This window comes from Trachinotus anak, unplaced genomic scaffold (genome assembly GCF_046630095.1).
Source record: "Trachinotus anak isolate AG129_WGS33_773 ecotype Australia unplaced genomic scaffold, CSIRO_AGI_Tana_v1 ptg000025l, whole genome shotgun sequence".
Classification (NCBI taxonomy): Eukaryota; Metazoa; Chordata; class Actinopteri; order Carangiformes; family Carangidae; genus Trachinotus; species Trachinotus anak.
The window spans coordinates 1572151-1586074 of record NW_027273876.1 but is presented as its reverse complement, the minus strand read 5'-3'; the positions used below and the strand labels follow the sequence as shown (position 1 = coordinate 1586074).

The 13924-nt window shown below is 42.9% G+C and overlaps 1 protein-coding gene and 1 long non-coding RNA gene across 4 annotated transcripts in view; one reads left to right on the top strand and one right to left on the bottom strand.

The window, feature by feature from the left end:
* Positions 1 to 4783: 4783 nt before the first annotated feature.
* LOC139608793 (uncharacterized) lies at positions 4784 to 6992 on the bottom strand. The gene is made up of 2 exons (XR_011685097.1): positions 6906 to 6992; positions 4784 to 5780 (listed from the first exon to the last, which is right to left on the bottom strand). It is a non-coding gene; the product is annotated as an uncharacterized lncRNA (long non-coding RNA).
* Positions 6993 to 7190: 198 nt separating this feature from the next.
* The window catches only part of grid1b (glutamate receptor, ionotropic, delta 1b), a 455594-nt gene continuing 448860 nt past the window's right edge, over positions 7191 to 13924 (top strand). The window contains exon 1 of one of the 3 annotated variants that reach the window (XM_071462859.1): positions 7191 to 7629. In XM_071462859.1, the coding sequence (XP_071318960.1) occupies positions 7548 to 7629 (82 nt within the window). In that variant the 5' untranslated portion in view covers positions 7191 to 7547. The remainder of the gene's footprint in view (positions 7630 to 13924) is intronic. The other 2 variants (XM_071462864.1, XM_071462860.1) reach the window with 2 other exon arrangements.

Below are 13924 nucleotides of genomic sequence, written 5' to 3'. Positions count from 1 at the left end.
CTGTTTGATGTTTGTTCTTTCCTTGAGTAGGAAATTCATTAAAGTGAAGACTTGAGTTGAACATTGTGCACTGTTTACTTCTTTCCTTCTGGGGCTTAAATTCATGAATGACTCAAATCATATAGTGTACAATAAAATGTTTCAGAACTGCTATTTCTTACAATAAGTGCCTGTTTTCCTTTTTATATTCTGACCATGTTATCTTTCATCATAACATCCTGACACATCTCAGCTGCCTGAAAAGTCAAACAAAAAACCTCAGAGAGGGTTCAATGCATTGACAGCTGAGCCCTACCTGTTGCCTTCAGTCGAAGGACAATCTATTTTTTTTTTTTGTATTTGATGAATAAATATGAGGAGCTGACCTCCCCAGCATGTCTTTGATATCCAAAATGATTCAGTTTCCTTCTTAAAATCCAACTATTTCAGAGTTGTGTCAACTTGAAAAGGTCACAACAACCCAAGGTTTTCTGCTTTTGGCTTAAAGGAATAAGACACAATGGCCTGACAGCAACTAGACTGGATATCCAGTGTAGTGGAGGACAGATCAGCTTTAATGAACAGATACAAAAAATAAACTCATCTTATTTTCAGTGCTCCCTCTCCCATTCGTCTCTCTTAAATTAATATTCCCATCCCTGCCACTCTTCTTTATCCTCCAGTGCTTTTTAAATGAGAGGCAAAATAAGAGCGAGACAAATCCATATAGTCCCAGAGTTGTCAGTACTGTAAACTCCAATCCATCCGCGACCACCCAACTGTGAAAATTACATAAAAACTGAATGTTCACCTGAAGATGACTCCTAACTGGACAGATTTTAAAGAGAAGAAATCTGTATTTATAGATGTGGAGCACAGTTGATTTCCATAAGTTTTGGATCGTGTTGCAAACATGAAGCAGGTGCTCTGTTGTTTCTACATTTCCGTGGGTCTGCCGTGGTGAAACTACAATGGTGCATCACTTTCATATTTTGTGTGAGGTCTACTCTATTTTTTTCACAGATCACCCTCCAAGGGAAAAGAGCTTCTTCAAAGTAAACCTGTTCCTGAAAAAGATGTGACAGCTGAACAGCACACTGCCCTTTGTGTCTTGCCTTTCCAAAAATACATGAGTACAGTACATCAGCAACAATCACCTAACATGAAAGCAAAATTATTTAATTTAGATGTTATTTGGAAAAAAATCTTCTCAGTTATAGTGACAACTGTATTAATAGTTGCTTTCTAGACCTGCACACACAAACTTTTGCAAACACACACTCCTGTGGTTTCAGGCTCTGAAGTTTTATTGCAGTCAGCTTCAAACAGCCATTTCGCTGCTGATGGATGTGATCTGATCTGGCTGCTGCTCCCTGCTGCTCAGCCTAATCTGCACAACATTATTGCTTTGTTTGGAAAGTTGATTACTGCTCCTTCGCCGGTGGCTGACGAAACAATGTGGTGCAGTCTTTATTTCAGATGATCCTCAGAATGTCTTCTGAAATAAATGTGCACACGTTTGTCTTAGTGCGCTTGTGAACTTCATTCAATAAAATAGTTTGCAAACGCCTTCATGTCTCTTCATCTACTCCACATTATACACATCACCGTTGCTTTCACTTGGAGTGAGATTAAAATTATTATAAATCTCTGGAACAATAATATGATTGTTGCCCATCACACATGGCAAAGCATACCTTTAAGACCCACTGTGCACACTAGAGCCCTTTTTTCAAGTGTTTGATTCTGTTTTTCCTTGGTTAAATTCTGCAAAGAAATGCTAGAATATACATTTGGGTGTTAAAAATAAAGACAGAGTTGTTCTGGTTTTGTTCCATTTACAAGTACTTTGTACTTTGCATAGTTTGGCAACAAAGCAAGTATAGATTTATTAAGCACCTTTCAAAACAAAGTGCTTCACAAAGAGCAAGCAGTACAAAGCATCACACAGATAAATAACATTTTAAAGACAAACTAAAGAAAATACAAAAAATTGGAAAAGCATCAGTTAAGAAAAGTGATGGAGCGCAAGTCTGGAGAAGTTTTTTAAGAAAGAAAATTGAGCTGGATGATATAATAATAAAAGATAAAGTCTCCCAAAGAATCCAAAGAAAAATCTCCCTGCATTTTATTTGCTTCAAAACAGTTCCTTGACTGACTGCAATAAGGTTTCCAAGGAGTAATTTAGGTTGTTTCACAGACAAGTAGAGCTGAGTATCATCTGTGTAGAAATGATCGGATATGTCAAAACGATTAGATCAAAAAGTCAAATTGTCACAGATAGATAGAAAATAAAATAGTTGCAAGAACAGACCCTTGAGGCATTGAAAAGTCCAAAGTAGTAAAGTTGGACATGTCATCCCTAACTGCGACTCAAAATGTTCTGTTAGATAGACAAAAAGCCAACCAGACAGGCCAGCATGATATCTATTTTAAAGTATGCATTTTTGAAGTGAGGACTGTGGATTAGGTCCCCCATCACTTGCACTGGAAATACAATAGGAATGACCGTTATGAACAGAATGAATGATTACAGAGAACAAAAACTATTCCAACAGTCATATGCAAACTTGAATGCTGTTTTTGACAAAAAGTCATATTTATAGAAAATTTGATGGGTTCTTCCCTGGCTGATGCCCCGCCATCCAACCAAGCATGGTGTAAACCAGGGCAGTACTAATACAACTTCCCTCCATGGCAGAGCCGCCACCCCCCTGGCCCCCCCACGCCCCACTTCCCCATACCCTCCTGTCTGAATGTGGCCATTCAGAACAAAAATGGACACTTTTGCCAATAGAAATGTTTGGAAGACACTTCATACAGTGTAATTAGTCTCAAGTATACTCAACTCTTCAGAAATGTCAAACACTTTAGGTCACAAAATCACAACAAATCTCCCATGACTGATTAAAGAAGTCCTCCAAACTTTTGACAGTGTTTTATCCTTCTGAAGACATATGAAGCTCATACATGTGGAGACATCACACCAGTTGCCTGCTTTAACTGACTTTTTTAGCTGCATGATGCCACACAAGCCTCAAACAATTTGCACCTTCCCTCCATCACACACACACACACATATTGTCACTTTTTGTCAATATGTGAGCTGAATGGGGAAGCAATGAAAGTGTGTAATGATGCTACCTGACAGCCCATTAAACCAGAGAGAGATGAGGATGCAATTAGATTGTCATCCACGCCAGCGTTACTGCCGACAAAACAGATGGAGGAAGCTAAAGGAGAGGAGGTTTATTTTTGGAGGGAGCGAAGTCTTTTCAGGGTGAGTGGATGATTTCTGTGCAGACATTTGACATGATACCAAATGATTGAGAACTGATGATTATTGTGTGTGATCAGCTGTGTCATCGCGCGTCTGTTCGCTCTGGGTTGATTCAGCTGCTGAGTTTAAAAGATGAGCTGAAGATTAAGTCTCCATCAGAGAGAAATAACGTCAACCCAGAATCGAGGCTTTCATAACAAAAGTAAAACTTCACTTTGAACGGAGCTCCAGATTTTCCAGATGCACTTACTGTTCGGTGTCAGAGGCAAATTCACTGAAAAGCAGCAACACACACAACAGCAACACAAACCCTAGGTGGCAGAGAGAACATGGAGCAGACAGAATAAATATAATCAGTTGACTTTTATGAATCATGCAAACAAATTATAATCATAACAAGCAATGCACTGGCTGCTAACAAGGCCTGAAAGTCAACTTGGCAAAAAAAATAAAAAATGCTTGATCACACAACAGAATCTGTAATATTTTCCAGGGCCATAAGTAAAGATAAAAAATAAAACTTTTGTATTTAAACATTTAAATGTGTCCCTAATTGTGGTGCTGAATTCACAAATGTCTTTTAGTATGAAAACTTCCAGACAGGATTTAAATCCACAATCTCACTGTTACCAAACCCACAATTTTGGTTGAGTTCCAGAAGTGGGGGGTTGTGTATATGTATGCATTTATATCCATCAAATATTGGTTATTATCCTCATAAATTATATTATCATATATCACTTAATATGATTACAGCTGTGTCTTATTCTATTCAATCTTGACTATAGTGTGGACATGTTGTCCATTCACATCATCTTTTGTGTCTTCTGTCTCGGTCTCTCTTTCAGTCTAAAAGCCTCGCAGTAACAGCTTGTTGCCAGTAGGAGGTGTGATGTTCCATCAATGGACCACAGTGACCCTGCTACAACAGGCTTGTGCCATTTCAGCTGTGTTTGTGTAAGTGCTGTAAACTTGTGGACCACACAAAATCAATTTGATTCCAATCATCAATAATACAATAATATGACCCAATATAATTCTAATAACATGATATAATATAGTATAAAGTCCTGTGAAAACCATGTACCTCTAGAACGTCAAACTTTTCATCAGTTTATCTGAAAAATTCAAAATCACCATATTTAGAAATATGTGGTTTTCTTTGGACAGCAATAAAATAATAATATACATTTTATAGAATGTATATTATCTGTATTATATAATATTGCCACAATATAATATGACCATATGTTTAGAGATGTATGCAAACAGTGACAAACAGATTTTATCATGTTATTGTATCAATAGTTTCTATGTCATTTATATGTCATGGTTATTGATTGTAATGGTGGTGGAGGGAAACACTGTTTTTTAAGATGAGTTTGAACAGTCATTAATCCCGATGGGGGCAAACAGAAGGTGAATGAAGGTGTTTACATGCATCAGGCCTCCATTCAGCAGGTCAGTGTAACACCACAGATTCTGTTTCACCTCAGAGTCCATGTAACTGAACACTTCAGAGCCTCATCAGCACAAAAACATTTATTCAGGTGCAGAGTTAAAAAGAAGTTACACACAGTTTTGTCAATTCTGACCCAAACATTTGCACCGAAACAGATTTATTCAATCACAGCTGACATTTTGGCAGATGAGTTCAGAACTGATGAAGCTTTGTGAACTAAAACGTTGACTGTGCTTGAATAAATCTACTGTGTGTTTCTGAGTATTTGGTTGAGTGTACAAGTGTGATTTTAACCTCTAAATAAGATTTGCTCATTCAAGGGAAGAGAGTCTCTCAATCCAGTGATGTGATGAGTCGAAAATAGAACAAATGAACTAACGAAAACTAAATAATTAATAGCGAGTTAAATAATTAGACGTTAAAAAGACTCAAAATTATGTCTGAGTTGAATAACATGTTATATAAATTATATAGATAACACTGTAAATATATTAGTTTGTTTCTCTTTGTGTATTCTGATGTTTTTGACTGCATCCTTCTGCCTTCCTCAGCAAATTAGTGTTTCTTTTTTAAATTCCTGAATCTTCTTCAACTTTCCCCCAGTCATGGTTAATTTAATTTGGTGAAAATTGTTTCAATGTATTAACTTGAATGTTGGATGTAAAAAGGAAAGCTCAAAAGCTTCAGCTGCTCAGCTCATTTACTTGTTCTCTTGATTCATCAGATACCTCTGCAGATAGACCTGTCACTTCTGCGACTCCATAAAGATCTGAAGTCTGTAAACGACTTGTGAGTCCAGAGGAGCTGTCCGGTCCGGTGTGGTGCTGAAACTGAGGAGGCTCCATCAGCAGGCAGCACAAGCAGAGTTTCTGTGAAGCTTCATCTCAACACTTTAGCCGAACTAGACTTAGCCAAACAATTAAAAGACATTTCTGAGTCACATTCATATGCAAGAAATATCCTTTAATTGTAAGGTCAAGTGTAGTAACCTCCAGTCTCCATCTTCTTCCGGCTGAGCGGGATCAACCCCCTGACTCCCACAGTCCGCCAGAACATCACCTGGAATGGCATCACGGGAAAGGTCAGTGACGTCACATGCGTATATGCCGAGGATCTGTGCAACCTCATCAGTCTCAGGCTTTAGGCTACAGATGACAAACACTGAAGACGTCATTAAATCTCGTTGTAGTGTTAAACCTGCAGTATAGAGGCAGCTTACCAGAGCGTAAAAAACCCTGGAGGAGCAGCGGCGGTGTGAGCATCGCTGCTGCTGACTCGGTGAAAACTCCCCTGGCTACATGCTGCCGTGAACACATCTCCCCTCCTCTCCTCTTGTGCCGGGACGGCAGCGTGTCCTAGACTCCCCGAATCTCCTTTCCCGCAGAGCCGAGGAGTCTACCTCCCAATTTACTCGCATCTATTCCGTCTCCAACCCCAATCCCAGCTATCACGACTCGCTTTTCCTCCTCACTATTTTTGACGCTTGGCTCCCGCTCTCCGTGTCTGTGAAATCCTCCGTGCGGCGCTGGGAAGATTTTACGCACAGGGCGACGCCAGAGCCTCTGCTCCCCTTCTATCCGGACCCTCCAGAGCAACGTTAGAGCTGAACGCGTTACGCATATAGGAGGTTCAGTCACTCCGAGCGGAGAGAGTGCACCGTCAAAGTGGAGCCTGCTGCTGGGGACCTCCTGTCTGTGCGCCGCGCGTCATCCACAGCCTCCCCAAGCTGCCAGGGGGAAATACCGCCTAACACCGAGGTCCCACTACATACCACATTCATTCATAATTCTGCAACTCTAGACATCTGCACAAGAATCAGCATCGGTTGAAATAAAGCCGGTCAGGTTATCTGCCATAGAACTGCAACATCTTCCTTTCCACGACAAAAGGGGGAAACGGGACGAAACCGTTGTGAATTTACGCACGAATGTCGAAGTCACAAGCACGAGCAGAGTAACGCGGTGCGTCTGCAGCACAGTGGGTAAATCCACGCATGCAACAGCTTCATTGCAACGCGGCGATGCAGCGCTGACGGATCCTCTGGTCAGCGCCAAATAAACGAACTTCAGTCGGGAGGGAGAGCGCGTTCAAGGCGTGAAACCTAAAGTCCGAATGTTGCGAGTTCGTTACCGGAACCCGATCTTCGCGCCTCTCCACTCTGCGAGTCCTCCCGCAAAAACCCACCTCTGCGCCTCTCTCCCTCTCACCGCGTCTCCACTGCGGTGCGCACCGGCTCCCATCCATCCCTCCATCCCTCCATCTCTCTCCATCTCCATCCCTCGCCTCTCTTTTCTCCGGTCGGGCTCCCAGCGCCGTAGATAGAGGCTCTGCAGTCACGTGGGTCGGGGGAGAAGAGAGAGAGATAGGGAGAGAGGTAGAGAGAGAGAGAGAGCGTCCCTCCTCCTCCTCCTCCGCAGTTTGCAGTGTGTTATGTCTCAGACTCGGAGGTAGAGAGTCAGAGCTGCTCGCCCGGCGGATCCCAACCTCTGAAACAAACCCCCGGTGTCTTCTCTCATCCTTCCCCGGTTCCCTTCTCAGTTACCCGGGTTTGTTTCTCCCCGGAGCCTTGGAAGCTTCTGTTTCTTTCTTTTTCTACCCTTCCTCTTCCTCTCGACTCCGGCCAACAGTTTGGTCTTTGGGATTTGGTTTTTTTTGTTACTATTGCTGGTGATTTCACTCAACACTGTTCCCCGCTGGTGCTGCTGCTGCCGCTGCTTCTCCTGCTTTTACGCACCGACGCTTATTTTGGATTTGCTCATCACTGGAGAAAAACACAGAAATCAGCGAGGTGGATCCGTGGATGCGCCTTTTTGGCTCAAACTGGAGATGGAAATGCTGATATTGTTATTTCATTCCCTGTGGATATTGCAATGCAACACAGTGAGCGCCGACTCCATCATTCACATTGGTAAGACAGCAGCCGGGGCTTCTTTTTTTGGTTTTGCTGTGCAGGGCTTTGGCTGTGAGGAGAGACAGGCTGGTGGCTGCATGCAGGGACGGCTTAAGATACAAAATATGAGCAGGAAGCATTTTGCTGATGGGTTGGTGAAATATGGACAGATTAGTGGTGTTCCAGTTGAGTTATGGCAGATATTGAATATTAGAGTTTCATTGCATGCACTGATCTGGCAAAAAAAGGACCCGACCTCGCACCTGATTATCATTCCGAGCCGTGCCAGGATAATGGGTAGGAAGGAAGGAGGCTGTTGCATTCAGGCTCAGACGCACACAGCGCAGCCTGGTAGAAGTGCCCGCAAGTGTTGCGCCGCGCCATCCCTCCCTCCATCCATCCATCCATCCATCCTTCCATTCTTCCATCCATTCCTGCTTCCCAGGCAGGGAGAGCTCATGTCGATGCATATTCACATTCACATGCAGAAAACCTGAAGCTGGCAGGAGAAACTGGCCCGACGTGGGTGTTTGGAGGGTTTTGCTTTATCCATCCACCCCCCCACCCCCCCCACCCCCCCTTCCTCCCTCCTCCCCCATCTCCTCCTCCTCTCCCATTCCCTCTCTCCCTCGCCTCCCCTCATCTATAAGCCTGAACTTTGAATTGGACGTGAGTGAAATGTTAATCAACTCTGCCAGAGGAAGACATGACAGAGGGGACAAACGCCGACTGTTTGGGCTCTCAAACCACATCGCAACCAAAAGCCAGTTGGCGAGCAGAGGAAGCCAGCTCCACTTTCTTTTTTTCATCATCTGATTTCCTGTCAAGTCACTTTTTCAGTAAAAGCAGGAGTTGAGGGAGGATACAGCGGGTCAGAGTGGATTGGAGGGGATTTTGAGAGTCGAGCAGACTCAGTGAGACACCACTCACGGCAGCATGCACTTTTCATATAAACTCCCCAATTTGCAGTAATTCCACTTAGAGGCTCCACTTCGACCGGAGAAGATTAGGTGCAGCAGGCGGCTGCCATCCGTGTGGAGCCATTCAGTCTGAAAAACGAGGAAGTAAAAAATAATAATAATCATCCACGGGTTTGACATTTCAGATCTCTGCTGCAGCTCAGTCCGTCAAACCCAGCCAGAGGCAGCACTGCGGTGGCCTGTATGGTTTAGACAGGAGCGGGGAAGAGGGAGGAGGAGGAGGAGGAAGCGGATAGGGTGGGAGGGGGTGGGGGGTTGGGGAGGAGGGGTCAGAGCCATTCAGCTAAAAAGAATAGACTTTCTACTTCAAAAGACACGGTGACAAACTAAAACCGAATCTCCATTATGGGAAGATGTTAGGTCCATATTTGATGTAACATAACAAAACATAACATCATTTATATGCTACAACACCTAACCACAAACCAGTGTTACATGAGATGACTTCATTTAAGAACCAACCAAGTATGTGCTGAATGTTCAGGCCAATAGTTAATCTGGATCTGCTGCACACTACCTCGTTTTGGCCTCTTCCGAATATATTTCCAGTGAATCTTAGAGTATGAATAGAGGGATGAATAGATGAACAGATGGATGGATACTTCAACATCCCTCGGGAGAAATTCTGCATTCAGTCTGCACATGGAAATAACAGAGAACACTGATACAGGATTATCGAGAACACAGAACAGTAAATACAAGATACAACAAATAAGGGGGTGATGCCAAACAGCAAGGCCTGACATGAAAATGCATCCAAACTGGTACAGCTTAGGTACTGGGACAGTTTATGAACAAAGAATGCAAATTAAAAAGGGAAATCTGAGCTGATACTGGTACATTGCAGTTTTGGTGCCCTAGAGGGGAGGTCTATTGATCTCATGGGTTTCAAGGGAGTTTTCTTCACGTTTTGGACCTGATTTACAATGAATTCTATCACAACTGAAAACCTACAGTAGATACCTACATAGTATCTGTAAAATGTTTCTAGCAGAAACCTGTGGTGTTTGTGGCTTCAGACCAAGATTTTAGTAAGAGGCTGGATAAGCTTGTTGCTGTTCAGGTGAAGCGCAAATGTGCAAGTTTTATAACATGAGAGTGAATCTGGCCTGTGATATCTAGCTCTTGTTGCAAGTTCGTACCAGTCAGGCAGTGGATCCCCACAGGTTCTTATAGTACAAATCACAGCTTGTAGCTTGGAGACCTGCAAACTCCCTCCAGTAATACAGCAGCAGCAGGAAACCTTGCACAGACAGCTGCAGGATGCTGAAGTCTTTGCAGATCCAGCATGTATTTCTACTCTTCAAACAGGATTTTCATGCTTTGGTTTTCTCCAGGCTGGACTGCCTGCCTGTCCATAAAAACAGATTACATATATGCATTTTTTTCACTGGTCCCTGCACAAGCATTTGCACTGCCACAAATAACAGATTATCTATGGTTTTAAAGTCTAACTAATTTTGAGTATAACCTTTCTAAGGAAATAATCCACCAAGGTTCCCTCTGGCATGACATTCAAATGGTTCTATGAAGAACCTTAATGGTGCACAACCCACTCTTGAGTCAACAAGAAAAGCTCCAAACCTGCAGTATATTTGAACTGGTTAAGAACTACACTCGATTCATTGTTCTATTCAACTTACATACAGTACTAGACCACTGGGTTCTCTCATTCATACGCAGAACCAAGACCTTTTAGAAAACAAGTAGCCTACTGATTTTTGTGTGGTTTATGTCATCAGTAGTTTTTGGTTAAATAAACCAGAGGTTTGCAAACTCTTTGGCTTGTGACTCCTGAAATGACACAAAGTCTACTTGTGATACCACATCATTGGTTATGGCCTCAGTGTGGAGCAGTTAAACCAAAGAATATTTTTCCTTCTCAGATTGAAAATGAGTTGGAACCTAATCCACTGACTTTATTGGATGACAATGTGCTAGACAGTTTAATGGTAATAATAATGATCTTTGTTTGAGTACCATTTTTTTAAATGAAAAAAAAAGAAAAGTGTATTAACCTCCAAAAAATACACTGGAATAAATGTGTAGTAAAAATAGAATCACTGCTCTGTTATTGTAACTGAGCCTTGGTTGGCTGGTTGGGTTCACAGCCTCCATTGTTTCCCTGAACAAACTGACAGTCTGACTGACTTGGCAGCGCAACGCAACGTCAAGATCAGATGTGACAGTGTTCCAACTTCAGCCCTGAAACCCCTGCCTGAGCATCTGTCTCGTCCAGCGGCGTGGCGTTATCATCTGTGACATATCCCGGTTTGTTTGTCCCTTCCTCTCTTCTGTTCCCAGTGGAGGATCAGTGGCAGGCAGTGGGTGTCGCAGGGTGGCGGGGGGTTTGATCTGTAAAAGAGCTGATACAGATGAAAATGTGCAACTGGGACCTTTGGTCGACCTGCTTTGTCCTCTGACCCACTTATCATGCATCAGTGGTGCAAAATCCTGCACTGCTGAGGTTCAGGAGTCTGCAGGTTTTCTTCTCATTTGATCACAACAGCAGCTGGTTTCTCTAATTAGTCCCGCCCCCCTGTTCTTTGGTTGAACATGTATAAATCAGTGAAAACAGCTGCTGCAGTGTGTAGCTGTGAGTGGAAAGAAGAACTGTCAGTTTGTCTGATTGGAGGTCAGGGCCAGGAGCAGCAAATAGGAGGAAACGGAGCTCAAATCAATTTTGGCCTTTAATTAAATATCAGATATCAAGCTGTCAGAGAGGTCCGCTCCTTATATGAAGCTCTCGCAGGGTTTATGAACCCGTCTCTCTCTTGAAAAGGGGAAGGTAAAGTCATTATGAAAAGCAGACAAATATCAGGTTGTCAAACCTCAACAGAAGCTCCTGAAGACTGTCGAAACAAATACAGACATGTTGAGATGATAGTGAACATTTTCCAAATCTTACCCAACAGTAACAGATAAGCAGATAAGACTGAGGGGAAATCTTAATGATACATAAAATGATATTTAAGAGTTTGTGGTTTAAGCAAGACCCTTTCCTCTCTCAACATGACAGTGCCTCCATTGCACAGATAAATGGTTTTCCCAGTTTGATGTGGAAGAACTTGACTGAGCTCTAACCTCAACCACATCCAAGACCTTTGGGATGAGGCTGGAACACCATGTAGTGTACGAATGAAAACTGAAAAGTCTTGTCCAGCTTTTCCTCTGGTTTAACCCTAACTCAGAGATTCAGATGTGTACTACACTAACAACAAAAATAAGAACCACACGGGAGATAGAGGAATAGTGTCTAAAAAACTCTTCCCTAGTATCTTCACCATATTTACCATTAACTGACAGTGACACAGTGACAATGTAGAATCCTGTATTTTCCCGCCTCAACGTTGTTAATCTTTCTAGTTCATCGACTGAACTGTAGCTGAAGCTCAGTGATGCAGGAACTTTGGTCTTGAGTTGTACCTTTTATTTACTGACCAACAGCCTACACACTGCTAACTGCTAACTGCTTACTAATGAGCTAACTCTGCTCCGGTCACTACCTCACTGCTCTCTCTTTTCCTCTCCCTCCATGCACACAATCCACATACCAATCTCTTCCTGAGAGGAGCTGCTCTCCTCCTTGAACAATATCCTGCCTCAAACTTCTCTAACTTACTGCAGATCTTGCACAGAGATGATAAATCAGTGTAATCTGCTTGCTTTCTTTCTTGCTGCCGCTGCCTCTTAACGCTCAATGCACAGGTTTGGTTTCGACACATGACTGTGCATTTGCAAGCTGAGCTAAGGGCAGCTTGGCTAGTACACTTTGGCTGTAGCTAATCACCAGTCAGAGATGCCAGGGTTATCCTCAATGTGCAGGCCCAAACCTCCACCTAGCTTCCACTTCAGTGTTCTTCTAACTGATGTCTTTTTTTAAAGATTTAACGAAGCAAACATTGCTCGCCTTGCCTGCCACAGCGGCACGACGCTTTAATTTTTGGCCACGAGAGGGCAGTGGAGCACAAAAACAATCAGTTTTGACATCATGAGTTGTTCTGGCTAACATGTTAGCTTATCTATTTAAGACACAGAGCAACAGTAGTAACCATCTGGAGTGGTGTTTGTGTCCACCTGAGAAATATAACTCCACTATTCCCTCTCCTTTTGTCTCACTGTCTGTCCTCTGTTTAGTGCTGGGTAAGTAGTGCACAGTTGCTTTATCTGAGCTTCTGTGCTGAAAATGTCTGCTGCTGTTGCTGGTAACAAGTTTAATGAGAGCACCGATGGTGAGAATTCTCTGTGGGTTCACCACTCTCATATTACACAGTGCCATTTTAATTCAGTGTTGAAATATTTGTTTTTTTTCAATGCAGCTTTACAATGGAAAGACGTTTATTGTCTCTTTTCCATGGAGGCTTTTATTGCCCCTTAAAGAACCATGTGATGTTTCAGAAGCTTTTACAACCTGAGACAAAAGGAATTCTGTTGACAAACTCTGAATACTAATGCACAAACTGTCATGTTGAATATTACATTTCAAAATACTGAATGAGCATGGTGTCCACTCACAGTGACTCACTTTAAAAAAACATATTGTTAACATCCTTCAGAAGCTCAAATTGGTCAGACTTGTGTTGTGGTTGTTCCTGTCCCCTGTGGGCTGTTTTCCAGGTCTGCAGGTCCTCTAATCGCCCCTCAGGCCAAATGGATAACAAGTCACTTTTCATAAGGAGCCTGAGGAGGAGAGATTACCCCATCCCATGAGCCAGGCATCTGATGAGGGATGATTTATAGCACTGGTGTAACGGCTAGCAGAAGGAGAGCTTTGCTCATCCGTCGCCAGGGTTTGGAAAGGCGAGCTCGAACTGCAGGAATCCAATCTGTTGAGGCTGGTGGAGCAAATGAACAGCTGCGGCCTTTTCTCACCCCGCCACTAAACAAGACAAAGTAACACAGTTAGGGAACACCGCAAACAGCTTCCCGCACTGTCTCAGCAAAGACTTAGCCAGACCATTTACCTCCACCACCTGAACACACACATTCATAGAGATGCAGGCATGGACAGAGAGCAGCAAAGTCATTTTCCTAACATAATGCAGCAGTTTCATTCAGTGGCTTGAATAAACGTGGCATGTAGCTTACTGTTTGACCCGGTGAGAGCATTAAAATACTCTGTAAAGAAACACGAGCATATCTTCAAATTCACTGTGACAAACAGGTAGAGAGGAGACTGTGTGGGCGGACGCAGAGGAGCAGGCCTGGAAAGGAAATCAGTTACACTAATAACAGGTTCCTGAAAGATGCTGGCGATACTGATATTTTCATACTGAGTGTTTTTGTGCTGACACTGAATCTCTTTAAATTTGAATGTGACTGAGGTTATTGTC